Source organism: Chiroxiphia lanceolata, chromosome 15 (genome assembly GCF_009829145.1).
Source record: "Chiroxiphia lanceolata isolate bChiLan1 chromosome 15, bChiLan1.pri, whole genome shotgun sequence".
Lineage (NCBI taxonomy): Eukaryota > Metazoa > Chordata > Aves > Passeriformes > Pipridae > Chiroxiphia > Chiroxiphia lanceolata.
In genome coordinates, this window is record NC_045651.1 from 3,131,533 (window position 1) to 3,153,286 (window position 21,754).

General features: G+C 55.6%; 3 protein-coding genes across 3 annotated transcripts; all 3 read right to left on the reverse strand.

The window, feature by feature from the left end:
* Positions 1 to 1,826: 1,826 nt before the first annotated feature.
* On the reverse strand, positions 1,827 to 4,409 carry LOC116794590 (protocadherin alpha-2-like). Its single transcript, XM_032703364.1, has one exon. The coding sequence runs from the start codon at positions 4,407 to 4,409 to the stop codon at positions 1,827 to 1,829; it is 2,583 nt and encodes an 860-aa protein (XP_032559255.1).
* Positions 4,410 to 9,486: 5,077 nt separating this feature from the next.
* On the reverse strand, positions 9,487 to 12,192 carry LOC116794591 (protocadherin alpha-2-like). Its single transcript, XM_032703365.1, has one exon. It carries the CDS (start codon positions 12,190 to 12,192, stop codon positions 9,487 to 9,489), a length of 2,706 nt encoding a protein of 901 aa, XP_032559256.1.
* Positions 12,193 to 17,269: 5,077 nt separating this feature from the next.
* Positions 17,270 to 19,972, reverse strand: LOC116794592 (protocadherin alpha-2-like). Its single transcript, XM_032703366.1, has one exon. The coding sequence runs from the start codon at positions 19,970 to 19,972 to the stop codon at positions 17,270 to 17,272; it is 2,703 nt and encodes a 900-aa protein (XP_032559257.1).
* Between the last annotated feature and the right edge of the window lie 1,782 nt (positions 19,973 to 21,754).

The window sequence follows — 21,754 nt, forward strand, 5'->3', positions numbered from 1 at the left end:
CCTGCAGATACAAGAATGAGCCCTGGGTGACAACAGGACACACCATCTCTACTGAGGCCACCTCTGCAGTGCACAAGTCGGGGAAGTTGAGCACATACAGATTACACCCACCTCATCACAGGTACTTACAAATCCCACCTCAGGAGGAGCAAGAAACCATCACAACAACATCAGCAGTTGTGCAAGCAACTCTGGATACCCACCACTACACAGGGACAGCAAGTTTAAGCGTTCCCCTCCCACACCACCTTTTCTACAACAAGTGGTGCATCAGACAACATTCAGCACTCTGCATCTCACCCCCTCTGACCAACACAAGGCCTACATCAGGCAGGCAGCAGCACAAGAGACTGTCTCTGACAGGGGATCTTCAGAACCTCAAAGGACATTGTCAGCATTTAAGTATCACACACTGTCTCATGGTCAGGAAGGCTGTCACCTCCAGACTACTCGAGACCCTGGGAGTGGATCTTTAGCAAGAACAAACACCCTGTGCTCATCTTGCTTTCCTCTAGGCATCCTTCCCCTCCCTCTCCAAGATGTATTCTCAAGACAAACATATCATCTCCCATTTCTGTCTTACAACATGGCCCATGCCCTTCCCAAGGATTTCCAGTTCTCCCACACAAGATCACTCCTCTTCCCACTGCTCAAGATCACCTTTCACATCAGGAAATGGCCAGGCCCTGCTCACTACTGCAGGCCACAGTTTTCTTACCCACCTCAAAACCCACCCAACTCACTCCTCCCCACCAGTGACAGCACCTTCAAAACACAGATGGTGTCACGTGCACAGGGCACAGCAGACCCTCTGCAGCTGACCTGTCACATCTGGGATTCCTTCAGCTCTCTCAGGTGGAAAGGTGGCAGACCTGGGAGCAATACTCTTCCCAAAGGTGATGTCATGACAGCTCTAAATGACAATGCCTTTGATGTCATGCTCTGAGAGAAAAACTGAAACGCTGGTGAGAGCATCAGTGTAACACATGATGCTGACCATGAAAAAGCATGTTATTTGACATTTGGCAGTGAGTGCTTGTACTCTGGTTTCAGGGATTTTGAATATGTTAGTTTGTTCATTGCACAAAAGAAAATTTACACAGCTTTTAAATGATGTGGCTGTTAACACAAATTTGAAAGAATATAAAAAAACGGAGAGTGTACAAGACATTACTTCCCAGGAACACATGCCCACAACAAGAAGAACAGTGGCAGGAAGAAAAGAAAAACAAAATTTCCATTTCTAACATACCTGCCTGAATACTTTATACTGTACTAAGGCTTTATACTTGCAAAGAGATCATAGAAACAGGAAAATGTTACTCACACCTCCCCCTCTTTCCTAAGCAGTCTGGTGGTAGAACGAAAATGGAGAACTTTTATCCTTGAAATCCTAAAGCTCACCTTGCTTCACATCAATTTCTGAGCAGAATCAAAGAGGAGGAAGGCAGGTTTCCATAAGAAACCCAACTAAAACCAACATGGTCACCAAAGGCAATAATGCAGCACAAAGCACCTGGGGGACTGCAAACATCTCAACCTGTAGTTCTTCCCCTCCCTCAGTAAGATCGGGTGGAAATGCTATACAGCAGCAAACAAGTTGCCTGAAAAGCTGACACCTAGGGGCACCTCTCACACAATGGGGAAAACACAGGCAATTTAATTCTAGGGCAGAACAACTCCCACCGTGATCAGCAAACCTCACCTGTGGACCGTAATTGTTTAACAGTGGAGCAAGACCTTAACTTTAGCCTCACCTCAGCAAGAGAGATGGAGCTACCGAAAGAACGCGGCGAGAGATGCAAAGGTGCCACTGACATCGTTAATCACCTGCAAAGCAGCCATCGCCCTGCGACTGCAGGAGCTGAGCCCGGCTCCGAGCACTGCCTGAGCAGGGGGTGGGAGAGAAGGAAGCGAGAAAAGGAGGAAGGGTCACTGACCGTGTCGAGGAGAGAGGGAGGCTCCGGCTGCGTGTCCTTGGCCGCGGCGCCGGGCGGCGGCGGGAAGTTGGGGCTGAAAACCATCAGGTCGCTCTTGGCCGCGCCGTCCGCCACGCACAGGCTCCGGCTGTGGCGCTGCGAGTACGACCAGCTGCCCACTTCGCTGGCGCACACCAGCGTCGTGGGCCCGGGCCCCGACAGCACGGCCGCCCGCGGCGCCCAGCGCGACGCCCCGCACAGCACCACGGCCAGCAGGAACACGCTCGACACGCCGCAGATCGCCACCACCAGCCACACGTTCGTCGCCGACGACGCCAACGCCGCCGGCCCAGAGCCGCTCTCGCCGCCCGCCAACGAGCGCGGCAGCAGCGACGACGAGCCCGCCGCCGCCGCCAGCGCCGCCTCGCCGCCCTCCACCAGCGACACGCTCAGCGTCGCCGTGGCCGAGCGCGCCGGCTCGCCGTGGTCCCGCACCACGATCACCAGCCTCTGCCGCGGACCGTCCGCCTCCTCCAGCGCCCGCGCCGTGCTCACCTCGCCGCTGTACAGCCCCACGCGGAACAAGGCGCTCTTGCCCCGCGGCTCCCACAGCTCGTAGCGCAGCCACGCGTTGTAGCCCGAGTCCGCGTCCACCGCCCGGATCTTCGCCACCACCTGACCCGACGGAGAACCCCACGCCGCCCACGCCCACAGCGTCCCCGCCTCCCCCGACCCCGACCCGGCCACCGCCCCGCCGCCCGCCGCCGGCAGCAGCGCCGGCGCGTTGTCGTTCTCGTCCAGCACGAACAGCTGCACCGTCGCGTTGCCGCACAGCGCCGGCTCCCCCGCGTCCACCGCACGCACCTCGAACTGCAGCACCTGCACCTCCTCGTAGTCCAGCGGCTGCAGCGCCCGCAACACACCGCTCTCCGCCTCCACCGACACGTAGCTCGACGCCGACACACCCCCCGCCCACCCCGACCCCCACCACCCCGAACCCCCGCCCGACGCGCCCTCCCACAACGAGTAGCTCACGCGCCCGTTGCCCGCCTCGTCCGGGTCCCGCGCCCACAGCCGCGCCAGCTCCGCGCCCGCCAAGTTGTTCTCCCGCGCCAGCACCGTGTACACCGCCTGCGCGAACGACGGCGCGTTGTCGTTCACGTCCGACACCGGCACACGCAGCCCCACGCGGCCGCCCAGCGACGGAGAACCGCCGTCCTCCGCACGCACCTCCACCTCGTACTCCGACACCCGCTCCCGGTCCAGCGCCTCCCGCAGCACCAGCGAGTACGACCCCGACAACGTCGCCTCCAGAACGAACGGACCCGACGGCCACACCCAGCACCGCACGTCACCGTTCGACCCCGAGTCCCGGTCCCACACGCTCAGCAGGGCCACCACCGTCCCCAGCGACGCGTCCTCGGCCACCGGCACCGACAGCGACGTCACCCGCACCTCCGGCGCGTTGTCGTTCACGTCCAGCACCTCCAGCTCCATGCTACAATGACTCGATAGCGGGGGCGTCCCTTGGTCTCTCGCTTCTATACGGAAATCAAATATACTGACTTCTTCGAAGTCCAGAGCACCCGTCAGATGAATCTCCCCTGTCTTCGGATTGAGGGAAATCACATCTCTTCCACTCGCGGGTATGAAGTTAGTCGCGGTGTAGGTCAGCTCACTATTACTTCCCTCGTCCGCATCTGTGGCGTTCACCCGTGCCACCAGCGTCCCCACTGCAGCACTCTCCGGCAGCTGAACTTTATACACCGACTGGTTGAACTGGGGCGCGTTGTCGTTCGCGTCCAGCACCGAGATCACCAGTTCCATCGTCCCTGTCAGAGACGGCCGGCCCCCGTCACTCGCCGTCAGCAACAACCGGTGCACGGCCATCGTCTCCCGATCCAGAGGTTTCATTAAAACAAGATCGGGTACAATATTTCGCTCATTCGATTTTTGTATATCCAGAGAGAAATGCTCATTGGGGCTCAGTGTGTAGGAGAGTTGAGCGTTCGCTCCGATATCCGCATCAGACGCGCCCTCCAGTGGGAAACGAGATCCAGGGAGACTAGTAAATTCCGCGATGCTGATGTTTTTTCGGGCGGCGGGGAAGATGGGGGCATTGTCATTGATGTCGGTGACCTCCAGCTCCACGTGGAAGACGCGCAGCGGCCGCTCCACCAGCACCTCCAGCCGCAGCGCGCACGGCGCGCTCTTGCCGCACAGCTCCTCCCGGTCCAGCCGCGAGCTCACCACCAGCGCCCCGCTCGCCCCGCTCACCTCCACGCTCGCCCGCCGGCCCGCAGACACCAGCCGCAGCCGCCGCGCCTCCGCCTCGCCCGCCTCCAGACCCACGTCCTGCGCCACACGGCCCACCACCGTCCCGGCCTTGGCTTCCTCCGGCACCGAGTACCGCACCTGCCCCGAGCACAGCGCCCACGCCGCCTGCACCGCCACCACCCGCAACACCGCACCCCACACGCGATCGCCCATCGCCCACGCTCAACTCGGACCCCGCACGGGCCCCGCACGGCTCCCGCCGCCGCCCGCACGCACCGGCTCCGCTGCCCGGCCCCAGCCGCCCCCCCGCGCTCACAGCCGGGCTCTCCGCCGCACCGGAGCGGAGCCGCCCACACGCCCTTCCTCAGCCTGCAGCGACACCGTGCGCTGCTCCGCCGCCTCACACGCTCACACACACCGACCGAGCCTCTGCACTGACACACGCATCTCATCTGACATGTCCCGCTCCCCTTCTTCTCTTTCTTTTTCTCATTCATGTTTCCTTATCGCTTTCTGTTCCCTTCCAAAAAATCCTTCATTTTTTCCTTCCTCCTTCTTCGTCTGACTTTCTTCAATTTTCTTGCTTCCTTCACTTCTCTATTTTTTATCCTGTCTCCTTTCCCTTCTTGTTTCTATTTTTTCCTGAATGCTCTTCTCTTCCCTCCTTCACTTTCTTCTCTTCTTTCCTTTTTTTCTTCTTCTTCGTAATTACCCTGCCGTTCTCCATTCTTTACACGTTTCTCCTACTTCTTTAGCTTGCTGTTCTCTTCCAAACCTTTCATTTTTCTTCGTCTCTTTTTTTTTCTTGCTTCCTTCACTTCTCTCTTTTTAGTCATGTCTCCTTTCCCTTCTTGTTCCTACTTCTTTCCCTTGGTGCTCTTCTCTCTTTCCTCTGTCACTTTCTTCTTCTTCCTCATTGCCCTGCCGTTCCCCATTTTTTACACTTTTTTCTTTTCATCATCTTCTATTCATCAACCCCACTGGAAGCTCCTCAGTTGCCTCCAGTGCCACAGAGGAGACCATCAAATCGGAGCCATCATCTCTCAGTACGGGGCATTAGAGCTGCAGTGCATTGGAGCCTTGTTGGGTACCACCTCCACTCAGCATCTACAGGTAACATCGGTGAGTGCTGGTCTTTTCCTTTTTTGGTCTCCTTTATTATTCCATTCTGTTCTTCCTTTCTTTCTTACTTTCGTTCTGGCTTTATTTTTACTTGAATAAGCTCCTGTCTTTCTTTATATGTTCTTATTTCCTTTTTGCATTCCTTTTTTATCCATTCCGGTGTCTCTCGCTTCTCTTTCCCTGTTCCCTTTCCTTATGTCTTTTTTTCTCCTTAACCCGATCCTATATTTCCCCCCCCTCTTATGTTTCTACCTTGTCTCTTCTCTTTTTCAGCCCTTTTCTAAAACATTTTCCAAGTGCTCACAATGAATAAGTCGACTGCGAATAGGTCTCCACCTTCTCTGCACTGATTTCTTCATATCCTTCCCTTTTTTTCCCCCCTTCTTTTCTCTTCCTTTTGCCCTTCTTTTCTCTTTGTTTTCTTTCTTCCCTCACTGTGCCTTGTCGTTGCCTCCCCTCTCTTCTGCTTCCATCCTTCTATCTTCTGTGCAGCCTTTCCATTAACAAAATATTTTTAAAATACCTACAGCAATCCTACCATAGGCATCGACATGTCCGTCCTTTGGCAACAGATCTCATTTCTCTTTCCTACCAACCTCCTATCCCTCTGGCTAAAGAATACCTTTCTTGCTGTCCTCCCGCCCATGCACCTCTATCTTCCCCTCCCTTCACCATCAAGGCCACACTCTTCAGCCTCCAGCCCTCTCAAGGACCCAGCAAGAACACACCAAGGCACTCAGATGCCAAACAACAGCTCTGCTACATCACAACACCTTCCACCACCCTCTCTCACACAAGCTGAAGCTACAGCGACTGAGACATCTCTGCAAACAGGCTGGAAAGGAACCAACACACCCAGGGCAGTTTCTCATTCAGCAACTCAAACCCATCACAGCCCAGCACCACAATCCTCCACAAAGACGGAAAAAGCACTGGGCAAAACTGCTCCTCAGGGCTCTTCAGGTACCTCGATCCCTCCTGACTCACTTTCCACCTGCAGGGTGTCCTTGCCTTCTTCTTCAGGCAGGCACTCCCTGCCACAACAACACACCAGAACCTCAGTATCTATGAGCATTAATGCCCATGAAACCCCTCACTCATCAGCACGATCCACCTGTCACACAGTCAAACAAAAGCCGTGAAGGAAACACCACAGCACTGTCACTAAGAACATCCCCTTGACCCCCAACACATCTCTTTGGGGAAAGGGATTTGGGTCCCTCCTCCAGCCCTGCTGCCTCTCACCCACTCAGCCTGGGCCTGGAACCAGCACAGAAGGTACAACAACAGGAAATGGTGCTTTGTTGGTCCCATTGGATCAACACTGTGTTGACTCAACATAAAAATGCCACAATTGAACAGGAGCTAATGCACACCAGTCTCTCAAACACACCCACTTAAGGCGTGTGACTTACCTGTAGCTTCACTGGTTCCTTCTTCAGAAAACAAACAACTTCGGGGGAGGGAAAGAGATTTAAAAGGATGTTTGTAATTAACATTATCAGTTTCTGGGGAAGCTGGACAAAAGCAGTCACTTATATTCCACACAAACTGGATACTGTGCAGTCCCCATTATGCATTTTTCTCACAAGTAAAGAAGGAAGCAGAGCTGTAAATTGTGGACATTCTCTCAAAATGAAACTTAGCTCAGGACAACAGAACACACATCCCCCACACCGATGGGAAATGGCCCAAATATCTGACACACTGTCACTGAGAGAGAGGAAATCAACAACCAACCAACCAAAACACCACAACGAACTCAAAGGTTTGGCAGTATGGCAGAAGAGAGAAGAAAAACAAATGGTCCTGTTCGGCTGCATTGAAACACAATTTTTTGACAAAATCTTGAATATCGAGACTAATCCTTCCCCGTCTCTCGAGATTAAGAGCTGAGAGGGAACCAAGGAAAGGTTTAGAGAAGGCTTGGCAGCATGATCAAATTTCAAAAAGCTTCTGTTTGACCAACAATATTCCACATCAAAACTGAGAAAGTAAGACAAACACAGCAGATGTTTTCACAAAGCAGCAACACCAGAAACAACAACTGTGCCCTGAGATACTCAGAACATCTGGAGGTCCTGACAGGATCCCAGGAGAGCAGCACTGTGTGCTGGGACCCTTCCTGAGGTATTCCATTATAATCTTCCACCTTGCACCCTGCAAACTGGGATCTCCACGGCTAAGTAGACATTCTGCTTTTCACCCCCAACAACCTTTCCACACCTTACCTTCCCTCATGACTGGCACAAAGAATACATGGAATGCCGCAAATCCACTCTGGGACTCTTTGACTCTTCCCACAGGACAGCATGCTTTGTGCCTTTGCAGCAATGTCAAATACAAATCAAGTGCTTAAAGGTTTTGTGTTTAGGGGCGTGAACAGCTCTGACCCCTGTCCACACAGATTTTCTTCCTCAAGAAGACCAAACCAAAAGCAGAAGCACAAGTACAATCAAAGTGTCAACTGGGTGGAAGCATTTCTAAAAGAGAAAACCAGAGGTGGGCAGCTCTGTAGACTCATCCAGACACCAGAATGAGCTGTGTGTGACAACAGGACACACCAGCTCTACCCAGACTGACTGGCCAAGAGCACAAGTAGGAGAGAACAGAACACAGAGATGACACCCATCTCCTCAACTGCCCTTAAATATCCTGCCTGAAGAGGAGCACAGATCCACCATGGCAACAGCTGTGGAAGCTGTTACAGGTGCCCTACAATACACACACACAGCAGGTTGAAGTGCTTCCCTCCCACAACAGCTTCTCTAAAACAGCACCAAAATGTTCATCAGTCTGCGTGTTCCCAACTCTTATCCAACACATTCCCTATGCCAGGCTGCAGCAGCACAGGGAACTGTCTCTCACAGGAAATATTCATAACCTCAAAGGACTTCATGGTCATTTTAAGGCCATATACTATCTCAAGATCTAGAAGGCCTCCACCTCCACACCCTCGGAGACTGGGAAAAGATCCTGGGCAAAACAACATTGAGCCCATCCTGCCTCCCACTTCCCTTTAGGCATCCTCCATTCCACACCCTGCAACATTTAATTCTCCAGAAAAGACCATCATCTCCCAGTCCTCCCATCTTATGACAGGGACCACGGTCTTCCCAAGGATTTCCAGTTCCCTCGTGTACACAAGTCTTCCCACTGCTCAAGGGCACCTTTCACATCAGCACATGCCCAGGCCCTACTCAGTGTCACTGCTACATTCACCTCTGCCACAAGTCACAATCTCCCACCTCAGGCCTCAACTTTTGCTTACCCTCCCCAGCAACTCCAACACTGTAAAGCCCACACAGATGGCATCCCATGCACGGTGTCCATCAGACTCTCTGCAGCTCATCCTTCGGGTCAGCAGTTTCAGAGGGAAATGTTACACACCTGTGAGTAACACTCGCTGCAGAGCTCTGCTCGGGACAGCTCTCATGGCAACGGGCACTGATGTCACAATAATAGAGACAGAACAACCCAGATGCTGAGGAGCACAGCAATGCAGCCAATTCCATCCCCTGGGTAGGAGAAATTGGCTGTTATTGTGTTCTTGTGGAAAATAGCCTTTCCACAGAACTTGTAAGTGTAATGTAAATATTGGAAAAAAAAATCAAAACAGGTGAGTGTGCACCAAATCTCTTATCCAGCCACAAACACAAGTTCACAACTACAGCTAACAAAAACTGGGGGAAAACCAACACAAAATAGCCTCAAAATCAATAACAAAGACCCCAAACCAAAACCTTCCCAGTTTTTAGAAGGACACTACTAGGCCAACCAAAATGGAGAAATGACATTATGGAAACTGAAAATACATTAAACCACAAGTCCAAATTGTCACCCTGCCTCACATGACCTGTAGAGCAAAATGTCAGAAGACGAGGTCAGAGAAGAAAGCACATGTGGTACCACCACGGCCAGCAGTCAGCAAGGCCAATAAGGCAGCACACAGGGCCGGGGGACTGTCACCAGCACAGCCTCCTTGGTTTGCCCTCCTTCACCAACCTCGGCTGGAAACGCTACACACCATCACGCAGCAGTGTTGTCTGCAAAGTGACACCTCAGGGAACTTCTCATGGCAATGGGCAGTGATTTAAGTCCAGGGGAGAATAATTCATATCCCCAGCAGCAAATCTCCGCGGCGGACCGTAACCCCAAAGGGATGCCGCTACACCTCTGCTTCTGGCAGGTCCTCCCCGCCCACCACCAGGAGCCGGGGGACTCCGGCAAGGAAGCGGAGGCAGATCAAAAGGTCCATTGATATTCTCAAGCGACCGCAGAGTACCCACTGCCCTCGGGCCGCGGGAACTGAGCCCGGCTCCCGGCAACGCCGGCCCAGGGGGCGAGAGAGAAGGGGCAGAGGGAGGAGGGAAGAAGGAGACAAGAGCAAGGAAGGGTCACTGACCGTGTCGAGGAGAGAGGGAGGCTCCGGCTGCGTGTCCTTGGCCGCGGCGCCGGGCGGCGGCGGGAAGTTGGGGCTGAAAACCATCAGGTCGCTCTTGGCCGCGCCGTCCGCCACGCACAGGCTCCGGCTGTGGCGCTGCGAGTACGACCAGCTGCCCACTTCGCTGGCGCACACCAGCGTCGTGGGCCCGGGCCCCGACAGCACGGCCGCCCGCGGCGCCCAGCGCGACGCCCCGCACAGCACCACGGCCAGCAGGAACACGCTCGACACGCCGCAGATCGCCACCACCAGCCACACGTTCGTCGCCGACGACGCCAACGCCGCCGGCCCAGAGCCGCTCTCGCCGCCCGCCAACGAGCGCGGCAGCAGCGACGACGAGCCCGCCGCCGCCGCCAGCGCCGCCTCGCCGCCCTCCACCAGCGACACGCTCAGCGTCGCCGTGGCCGAGCGCGCCGGCTCGCCGTGGTCCCGCACCACGATCACCAGCCTCTGCCGCGGACCGTCCGCCTCCTCCAGCGCCCGCGCCGTGCTCACCTCGCCGCTGTACAGCCCCACGCGGAACAAGGCGCTCTTGCCCCGCGGCTCCCACAGCTCGTAGCGCAGCCACGCGTTGTAGCCCGAGTCCGCGTCCACCGCCCGGATCTTCGCCACCACCTGACCCGACGGAGAACCCCACGCCGCCCACGCCCACCGCGTCCCCGCCTCCCCCGACCCGGACCCGGCCTCCGCCCCGCCGCCCGCCGCCGGCAGCAGCGCCGGCGCGTTGTCGTTCTCGTCCAGCACGAACAGCTGCACCGTCGCGTTGCCGCACAGCGCCGGCTCCCCCGCGTCCACCGCACGCACCTCGAACTGCAGCACCTGCACCTCCTCGTAGTCCAGCGGCTGCAGCGCCCGCAACACACCGCTCTCCGCCTCCACCGACACGTAGCTCGACGCCGACACACCCCCCGCCCACCCCGACCCCCACCACCCCGAACCCCCGCCCGACGCGCCCTCCCACAACGAGTAGCTCACGCGCCCGTTGCCCGCCTCGTCCGGGTCCCGCGCCCACAGCCGCGCCAGCTCCGCGCCCGCCAAGTTGTTCTCCCGCGCCAGCACCGTGTACACCGCCTGCGCGAACGACGGCGCGTTGTCGTTCACGTCCGACACCGGCACACGCAGCCCCACGCGGCCGCCCAGCGACGGAGAACCGCCGTCCTCCGCACGCACCTCCACCTCGTACTCCGACACCCGCTCCCGGTCCAGCGCCTCCCGCAGCACCAGCGAGTACGACCCCGACAACGTCGCCTCCAGAACGAACGGACCCGACGGCCACACCCAGCACCGCACGTCACCGTTCGACCCCGAGTCCCGGTCCCACACGCTCAGCAGGGCCACCACCGTCCCCAGCGACGCGTCCTCGGCCACCGGCACCGACAGCGACGTCACCCGCACCTCCGGCGCGTTGTCGTTCACGTCCAGCACCTCCAGCTCCATGCTACAATGACTCGATAGCGGGGGCGTCCCTTGGTCTCTCGCTTCTATACGGAAATCAAATATACTGACTTCTTCGAAGTCCAGAGCACCCGTCAGATGAATCTCCCCTGTCTTCGGATTGAGGGAAATCACATCTCTTCCACTCGCGGGTATGAAGTTAGTCGCGGTGTAGGTCAGCTCACTATTACTTCCCTCGTCCGCATCTGTGGCGTTCACCCGTGCCACCAGCGTCCCCACTGCAGCACTCTCCGGCAGCTGAACTTTATACACCGACTGGTTGAACTGGGGCGCGTTGTCGTTCGCGTCCAGCACCGAGATCACCAGTTCCATCGTCCCTGTCAGAGACGGCCGGCCCCCGTCACTCGCCGTCAGCAACAACCGGTGCACGGCCATCGTCTCCCGATCCAGAGGTTTCATTAAAACAAGATCGGGTACAATATTTCGCTCATTCGATTTTTGTATATCCAGAGAGAAATGCTCATTGGGGCTCAGTGTGTAGGAGAGTTGAGCGTTCGCTCCGATATCCGCATCAGACGCGCCCTCCAGTGGGAAACGAGATCCAGGGAGACTAGTAAATTCCGCGATGCTGATGTTTTTTCGGGCGGCGGGGAAGATGGGGGCATTGTCATTGATGTCGGTGACCTCCAGCTCCACGTGGAAGACGCGCAGCGGCCGCTCCACCAGCACCTCCAGCCGCAGCGCGCACGGCGCGCTCTTGCCGCACAGCTCCTCCCGGTCCAGCCGCGAGCTCACCACCAGCGCCCCGCTCGCCCCGCTCACCTCCACGCTCGCCCGCCGGCCCGCAGACACCAGCCGCAGCCGCCGCGCCTCCGCCTCGCCCGCCTCCAGACCCACGTCCTGCGCCACACGGCCCACCACCGTCCCGGCCTTGGCTTCCTCCGGCACCGAGTACCGCACCTGCCCCGAGCACAGCGCCCACGCCGCCTGCACCGCCACCACCCGCAACACCGCACCCCACACGCGATCGCCCATCGCCCACGCTCAACTCGGACCCCGCACGGGCCCCGCACGGCTCCCGCCGCCGCCCGCACGCACCGGCTCCGCTGCCCGGCCCCAGCCGCCCCCCCGCGCTCACAGCCGGGCTCTCCGCCGCACCGGAGCGGAGCCGCCCACACGCCCTTCCTCAGCCTGCAGCGACACCGTGCGCTGCTCCGCCGCCTCACACGCTCACACACACCGACCGAGCCTCTGCACTGACACACGCATCTCATCTGACATGTCCCGCTCCCCTTCTTCTCTTTCTTTTTCTCATTCATGTTTCCTTATCGCTTTCTGTTCCCTTCCAAAAAATCCTTCATTTTTTCCTTCCTCCTTCTTCGTCTGACTTTCTTCAATTTTCTTGCTTCCTTCACTTCTCTATTTTTTATCCTGTCTCCTTTCCCTTCTTGTTTCTATTTTTTCCTGAATGCTCTTCTCTTCCCTCCTTCACTTTCTTCTCTTCTTTCCTTTTTTTCTTCTTCTTCGTAATTACCCTGCCGTTCTCCATTCTTTACACGTTTCTCCTACTTCTTTAGCTTGCTGTTCTCTTCCAAACCTTTCATTTTTCTTCGTCTCTTTTTTTTTCTTGCTTCCTTCACTTCTCTCTTTTTAGTCATGTCTCCTTTCCCTTCTTGTTCCTACTTCTTTCCCTTGGTGCTCTTCTCTCTTTCCTCTGTCACTTTCTTCTTCTTCCTCATTGCCCTGCCGTTCCCCATTTTTTACACTTTTTTCTTTTCATCATCTTCTATTCATCAACCCCACTGGAAGCTCCTCAGTTGCCTCCAGTGCCACAGAGGAGACCATCAAATCGGAGCCATCATCTCTCAGTACGGGGCATTAGAGCTGCAGTGCATTGGAGCCTTGTTGGGTACCACCTCCACTCAGCATCTACAGGTAACATCGGTGAGTGCTGGTCTTTTCCTTTTTTGGTCTCCTTTATTATTCCATTCTGTTCTTCCTTTCTTTCTTACTTTCGTTCTGGCTTTATTTTTACTTGAATAAGCTCCTGTCTTTCTTATATGTTCTTATTTCCTTTTTGCATTCCTTTTTTATCCATTCCGGTGTCTCTCGCTTCTCTTTCCCTGTTCCCTTTCCTTATGTCTTTTTTTCTCCTTAACCCGATCCTATATTTCCCCCCCCTCTTATGTTTCTACCTTGTCTCTTCTCTTTTTCAGCCCTTTTCTAAAACATTTTCCAAGTGCTCACAATGAATAAGTCGACTGCGAATAGGTCTCCACCTTCTCTGCACTGATTTCTTCATATCCTTCCCTTTTTTTCCCCCCTTCTTTTCTCTTCCTTTTGCCCTTCTTTTCTCTTTGTTTTCTTTCTTCCCTCACTGTGCCTTGTCGTTGCCTCCCCTCTCTTCTGCTTCCATCCTTCTATCTTCTGTGCAGCCTTTCCATTAACAAAATATTTTTAAAATACCTACAGCAATCCTACCATAGGCATCGACATGTCCGTCCTTTGGCAACAGATCTCATTTCTCTTTCCTACCAACCTCCTATCCCTCTGGCTAAAGAATACCTTTCTTGCTGTCCTCCCGCCCATGCACCTCTATCTTCCCCTCCCTTCACCATCAAGGCCACACTCTTCAGCCTCCAGCCCTCTCAAGGACCCAGCAAGAACACACCAAGGCACTCAGATGCCAAACAACAGCTCTGCTACATCACAACACCTTCCACCACCCTCTCTCACACAAGCTGAAGCTACAGCGACTGAGACATCTCTGCAAACAGGCTGGAAAGGAACCAACACACCCAGGGCAGTTTCTCATTCAGCAACTCAAACCCATCACAGCCCAGCACCACAATCCTCCACAAAGACGGAAAAAGCACTGGGCAAAACTGCTCCTCAGGGCTCTTCAGGTACCTCGATCCCTCCTGACTCACTTTCCACCTGCAGGGTGTCCTTGCCTTCTTCTTCAGGCAGGCACTCCCTGCCACAACAACACACCAGAACCTCAGTATCTATGAGCATTAATGCCCATGAAACCCCTCACTCATCAGCACGATCCACCTGTCACACAGTCAAACAAAAGCCGTGAAGGAAACACCACAGCACTGTCACTAAGAACATCCCCTTGACCCCCAACACATCTCTTTGGGGAAAGGGATTTGGGTCCCTCCTCCAGCCCTGCTGCCTCTCACCCACTCAGCCTGGGCCTGGAACCAGCACAGAAGGTACAACAACAGGAAATGGTGCTTTGTTGGTCCCATTGGATCAACACTGTGTTGACTCAACATAAAAATGCCACAATTGAACAGGAGCTAATGCACACCAGTCTCTCAAACACACCCACTTAAGGCGTGTGACTTACCTGTAGCTTCACTGGTTCCTTCTTCAGAAAACAAACAACTTCGGGGGAGGGAAAGAGATTTAAAAGGATGTTTGTAATTAACATTATCAGTTTCTGGGGAAGCTGGACAAAAGCAGTCACTTATATTCCACACAAACTGGATACTGTGCAGTCCCCATTATGCATTTTTCTCACAAGTAAAGAAGGAAGCAGAGCTGTAAATTGTGGACATTCTCTCAAAATGAAACTTAGCTCAGGACAACAGAACACACATCCCCCACACCGATGGGAAATGGCCCAAATATCTGACACACTGTCACTGAGAGAGAGGAAATCAACAACCAACCAACCAAAACACCACAACGAACTCAAAGGTTTGGCAGTATGGCAGAAGAGAGAAGAAAAACAAATGGTCCTGTTCGGCTGCATTGAAACACAATTTTTTGACAAAATCTTGAATATCGAGACTAATCCTTCCCCGTCTCTCGAGATTAAGAGCTGAGAGGGAACCAAGGAAAGGTTTAGAGAAGGCTTGGCAGCATGATCAAATTTCAAAAAGCTTCTGTTTGACCAACAATATTCCACATCAAAACTGAGAAAGTAAGACAAACACAGCAGATGTTTTCACAAAGCAGCAACACCAGAAACAACAACTGTGCCCTGAGATACTCAGAACATCTGGAGGTCCTGACAGGATCCCAGGAGAGCAGCACTGTGTGCTGGGACCCTTCCTGAGGTATTCCATTATAATCTTCCACCTTGCACCCTGCAAACTGGGATCTCCACGGCTAAGTAGACATTCTGCTTTTCACCCCCAACAACCTTTCCACACCTTACCTTCCCTCATGACTGGCACAAAGAATACATGGAATGCCGCAAATCCACTCTGGGACTCTTTGACTCTTCCCACAGGACAGCATGCTTTGTGCCTTTGCAGCAATGTCAAATACAAATCAAGTGCTTAAAGGTTTTGTGTTTAGGGGCGTGAACAGCTCTGACCCCTGTCCACACAGATTTTCTTCCTCAAGAAGACCAAACCAAAAGCAGAAGCACAAGTACAATCAAAGTGTCAACTGGGTGGAAGCATTTCTAAAAGAGGAAAACCAGAGGTGGGCAGCTCTGTAGACTCATCCAGACACCAGAATGAGCTGTGTGTGACAACAGGACACACCAGCTCTACCCAGACTGACTGGCCAAGAGCACAAGTAGGAGAGAACAGAACACAGAGATGACACCCATCTCCTCAACTGCCCTTAAATATCCTGCCTGAAGAGGAGCACAGATCCACCATGGCAACAGCTGTGGAAGCTGTTACAGGTGCCCTACAATACACACACACAGCAGGTTGAAGTGCTTCCCTCCCACAACAGCTTCTCTAAAACAGCACCAAAATGTTCATCAGTCTGCGTGTTCCCAACTCTTATCCAACACATTCCCTATGCCAGGCTGCAGCAGCACAGGGAACTGTCTCTCACAGGAAATATTCATAACCTCAAAGGACTTCATGGTCATTTTAAGGCCATATACTATCTCAAGATCTAGAAGGCCTCCACCTCCACACCCTCGGAGACTGGGAAAAGATCCTGGGCAAAACAACATTGAGCCCATCCTGCCTCCCACTTCCCTTTAGGCATCCTCCATTCCACACCCTGCAACATTTAATTCTCCAGAAAAGACCATCATCTCCCAGTCCTCCCATCTTATGACAGGGACCACGGTCTTCCCAAGGATTTCCAGTTCCCTCGTGTACACAAGTCTTCCCACTGCTCAAGGGCACCTTTCACATCAGCACATGCCCAGGCCCTACTCAGTGTCACTGCTACATTCACCTCTGCCACAAGTCACAATCTCCCACCTCAGGCCTCAACTTTTGCTTACCCTCCCCAGCAACTCCAACACTGTAAAGCCCACACAGATGGCATCCCATGCACGGTGTCCATCAGACTCTCTGCAGCTCATCCTTCGGGTCAGCAGTTTCAGAGGGAAATGTTACACACCTGTGAGTAACACTCGCTGCAGAGCTCTGCTCGGGACAGCTCTCATGGCAACGGGCACTGATGTCACAATAATAGAGACAGAACAACCCAGATGCTGAGGAGCACAGCAATGCAGCCAATTCCATCCCCTGGGTAGGAGAAATTGGCTGTTATTGTGTTCTTGTGGAAAATAGCCTTTCCACAGAACTTGTAAGTGTAATGTAAATATTGGAAAAAAAAATCAAAACAGGTGAGTGTGCACCAAATCTCTTATCCAGCCACAAACACAAGTTCACAACTACAGCTAACAAAAACTGGGGGAAAACCAACACAAAATAGCCTCAAAATCAATAACAAAGACCCCAAACCAAAACCTTCCCAGTTTTTAGAAGGACACTACTAGGCCAACCAAAATGGAGAAATGACATTATGGAAACTGAAAATACATTAAACCACAAGTCCAAATTGTCACCCTGCCTCACATGACCTGTAGAGCAAAATGTCAGAAGACGAGGTCAGAGAAGAAAGCACATGTGGTACCACCACGGCCAGCAGTCAGCAAGGCCAATAAGGCAGCACACAGGGCCGGGGGACTGTCACCAGCACAGCCTCCTTGGTTTGCCCTCCTTCACCAACCTCGGCTGGAAACGCTACACACCATCACGCAGCAGTGTTGTCTGCAAAGTGACACCTCAGGGAACTTCTCATGGCAATGGGCAGTGATTTAAGTCCAGGGGAGAATAATTCATATCCCCAGCAGCAAATCTCCGCGGCGGACCGTAACCCCAAAGGGATGCCGCTACACCTCTGCTTCTGGCAGGTCCTCCCCGCCCACCACCAGGAGCCGGGGGACTCCGGCAAGGAAGCGGAGGCAGATCAAAAGGTCCATTGATATTCTCAAGCGACCGCAGAGTACCCACTGCCCTCGGGCCGCGGGAACTGAGCCCGGCTCCCGGCAACGCCGGCCCAGGGGGCGAGAGAGAAGGGGCAGAGGGAGGAGGGAAGAAGGAGACAAGAGCAAGGAAGGGTCACTGACCGTGTCGAGGAGAGAGGGAGGCTCCGGCTGCGTGTCCTTGGCCGCGGCGCCGGGCGGCGGCGGGAAGTTGGGGCTGAAAACCATCAGGTCGCTCTTGGCCGCGCCGTCCGCCACGCACAGGCTCCGGCTGTGGCGCTGCGAGTACGACCAGCTGCCCACTTCGCTGGCGCACACCAGCGTCGTGGGCCCGGGCCCCGACAGCACGGCCGCCCGCGGCGCCCAGCGCGACGCCCCGTACAGCACCACGGCCAGCAGGAACACGCTCGACACGCCGCAGATCGCCACCACCAGCCACACGTTCGTCGCCGACGACGCCAACGCCGCCGGCCCAGAGCCGCTCTCGCCGCCCGCCAACGAGCGCGGCAGCAGCGACGACGAGCCCGCCGCCGCCGCCAGCGCCGCCTCGCCGCCCTCCACCAGCGACACGCTCAGCGTCGCCGTGGCCGAGCGCGCCGGCTCGCCGTGGTCCCGCACCACGATCACCAGCCTCTGCCGCGGACCGTCCGCCTCCTCCAGCGCCCGCGCCGTGCTCACCTCGCCGCTGTACAGCCCCACGCGGAACAAGGCGCTCTTGCCCCGCGGCTCCCACAGCTCGTAGCGCAGCCACGCGTTGTAGCCCGAGTCCGCGTCCACCGCCCGGATCTTCGCCACCACCTGACCCGACGGAGAACCCCACGCCGCCCACGCCCACAGCGTCCCCGCCTCCCCCGACCCGGACCCGGCCTCCGCCCCGCCGCCCGCCGCCGGCAGCAGCGCCGGCGCGTTGTCGTTCTCGTCCAGCACGAACAGCTGCACCGTCGCGTTGCCGCACAGCGCCGGCTCCCCCGCGTCCACCGCACGCACCTCGAACTGCAGCACCTGCACCTCCTCGTAGTCCAGCGGCTGCAGCGCCCGCAACACACCGCTCTCCGCCTCCACCGACACGTAGCTCGACGCCGACACACCCCCCGCCCACCCCGACCCCCACCACCCCGAACCCCCGCCCGACGCGCCCTCCCACAACGAGTAGCTCACGCGCCCGTTGCCCGCCTCGTCCGGGTCCCGCGCCCACAGCCGCGCCAGCTCCGCGCCCGCCAAGTTGTTCTCCCGCGCCAGCACCGTGTACACCGCCTGCGCGAACGACGGCGCGTTGTCGTTCACGTCCGACACCGGCACACGCAGCCCCACGCGGCCGCCCAGCGACGGAGAACCGCCGTCCTCCGCACGCACCTCCACCTCGTACTCCGACACCCGCTCCCGGTCCAGCGCCTCCCGCAGCACCAGCGAGTACGACCCCGACAACGTCGCCTCCAGAACGAACGGACCCGACGGCCACACCCAGCACCGCACGTCACCGTTCGACCCCGAGTCCCGGTCCCACACGCTCAGCAGGGCCACCACCGTCCCCAGCGACGCGTCCTCGGCCACCGGCACCGACAGCGACGTCACCCGCACCTCCGGCGCGTTGTCGTTCACGTCCAGCACCTCCAACGCCACCGTGCAGTGACCTGACAGTGGGGGTGTCCCTTTGTCTTTCGCTTTAATGTTTAGGTCATATGTCGTAACAGTCTCAAAGTCCAGGGCTCCCGTCAGTCTGATCTCGCCACTAGTTGTATGAATGCTGAAAACATCTGAGGCAGAGGGAGGAACAACAGTATCAATTTCGTAAATCACTTCTCCATACATTCCCAAATCCGGATCCGTGGCGTTCACCCGCGTCACCAATATTCCCACTAAGGCGTCCTCGGGCAAAACTACGTTATACACCGACTGGTTGAACTGGGGCGGGTTGTCGTTCACATCCAGTACCGAGATCACCAGCTCCATCGTCCCTGTCAGAGACGGCCGGCCCCCGTCACTCGCCGTCAGCATCAACCGGTGCACCGGCATCGTCTCGCGGTCCAGTGCTTTAATGAGTACCAGGAACAGGTACTTAGTACGCGAATTAGTGTTTTCTTCCTGTATTCTAAAATACTCGCTGGGGCTGAGTGTGTAGGAGACCTGAGCATTCGCTCCGATATCCGCATCAGACGCGCCCTCCAGCGGGAAACGAGATCCCACCAGGGACGATTCCGGGATGCTGATGTTTTTTCGGGCGGAGGGGAAGATGGGGGCATTGTCATTTATGTCGGTGACCTCCAGCTCCACGTGAAAGACGCGCAGCGGCCGCTCCACCAGCACCTCCAGCCGCAGCGCGCACGGCGCGCTCTTGCCGCACAGCTCCTCCCGGTCCAGCCGCGAGCTCACCACCAGTGCCCCGCTCGCCCCGCTCACCTCCACGCTCGCCCGCCGGCCCGCAGACACCAGCCGCAGCCGCCGCGCCTCCGCCTCGCCCGCCTCCAGACCCACGTCCTGCGCCACACGGCCCACCACCGTCCCGGCCTTGGCTTCCTCCGGCACCGAGTACCGCACCTGCCCCGAGCACAGCGCCCACGCCGCCTGCACCGCCACCACCCGCAACACCGCGCCCCACACGCGATCGCCCATCGCCCACGCTCAACTCGGACCCCGCACGGGCCCCGCACGGCTCCCGCCGCCGCCCGCACGCACCGGCTCCGCTGCCCGGCCCCAGCCGCCCCCCCGCGCTCACAGCCGGGCTCTCCGCCGCACCGGGGCGGAGCCGCCCACACGCCCTTCCTCAGCCTGCAGCGACACCGTGCGCTGCTCCGCCGCCTCACACGCTCACACACACCGACCAAGCCTCTGCGCTGACAGATGCGTCTCCTCTGACATATCCTGCTCCCCTTCTTCTCTTTCTTTTTCTCATTCATTTTTCCTTAGCGCTTGCTGTTCCCTTCCAAACCTTTCATTTTTCTTCGTCTCTTTTTTTTTTCTTGCTTCCTTCACTTCTCTCTTTTTAGTCATGTCTCCTTTCCCTTCTTGTTCCTACTTCTTTCCCTTGGTACTCTTCTCTCTGTCCTCCGTCACTTTCTTCTTCTTCCTCATTGCCCTGCCGTTCCCCATTTTTTACACATTTTTCCCATCTCTTTCCATCATCTTCTATTCATCAACCCCACTGGAAGCTCCTCAGTTGCCTCCAGTGCCACAGAGGAGACCATCAAATCGGAGCCATCATCTCTCAGTACGGGGCATTAGAGCTGCAGTGCATTGGAGCCTTGTTGGGTACCACCTCCACTCAGCATCTACAGGTAACATCGGTGAGTGCTGGTCTTCTCCTTTTTTGGTCTCCTTTATTATTCCATTCTGTTCTTCCTTCCTTTCTTACTTTCGTTCTGGCTTTATTTTTCCTTGAATAAGCTCCTGTCTTTCTTTATATTTTCTTCTTATTTCCTTTCTCTATTTCTTTTTCATCCCTTCCCTTGTCTCTCTCTTCTCTTTTCCTGTTCTCTTTCCTTATGTCTTTTTTTCTCCTTAACCCTATCCTATGTTTTTCCCCCCTCCTCTTATGTTTCCACCTTGTCTCTTCTCTTTTTTAGCCCTTTTCTAAAACATTTTCCAAGTGCTCACAATGAATAAGTCGATTGGGGATAGGTCTCCACCTTCTTTGCACTGATTTCTTCATATCCTTCCCTTTTTTCCCCCCCCTTCTTTTCTCTTCTCCCTTTTGCTCTTCCTCTCTCTTTCTTTTCTTTCTTCCCTCACTGTACCTTGTCATTGCCTCCCTTCTCTTCTGCTTCCATCCTTCTATCTTCTGTGCAGACTTTTCTTTAACAAAACATTTTAAAAATACCTAGAGCAATCCTACCATAGGCATCGACATGTCCGTCCTTTGGCAACAGATCTCATTTCTCTTTCCTACCACCTCCCATCCCTCTGGCTAAGGAACACCTCTCTCACTGACCTCCAGTCCATGCACCTCTATCTTCCCCTCCCTTCACCATCAAGGCCACACTCTTCAGCCTCCAGCCCTCTCAAGGACCCAGCAAGAACACACCAAGGCACTCAGATGCCAAACAACAGCTCTGCTACATCACAACACCTTCCACCACCCTCTCTCACACAAGCTGAAGCCAGAGCCACTGAGACATCTCTGCAAACAGGCTGGAAAGGAACCAACACACCCAGGGCAGTTTCTCATTCAGCAACTCAAACCCATCACAGCCCAGCACCACAATCCTCCACAAAGACGGAAAAAGCACTGGGCAAAACTGCTCCTCAGGGTTCTCCATGTACCTCGATCCTTCCTGACTCACTCTCCACCTGCAGGGTGTCCTTGCCTTCTTCTTCAGGCAGGCACTCCCTGCCACAACAACACACCAGAACCTCAGTATCTATGAGCATTAATGCCCATGGAATCCCTCACTCATC

Bases quoted from the DNA above. Each gene is read 5' to 3' on its own strand.
- LOC116794590 (XM_032703364.1), bottom strand. From the start codon at position 4,409: ATGGGCGATCGCGTGTGGGGTGCGGTGTTGCGGGTGGTGGCGGTGCAG.
- LOC116794591 (XM_032703365.1), bottom strand. From the start codon at position 12,192: ATGGGCGATCGCGTGTGGGGTGCGGTGTTGCGGGTGGTGGCGGTGCAG.
- LOC116794592 (XM_032703366.1), bottom strand. From the start codon at position 19,972: ATGGGCGATCGCGTGTGGGGCGCGGTGTTGCGGGTGGTGGCGGTGCAG.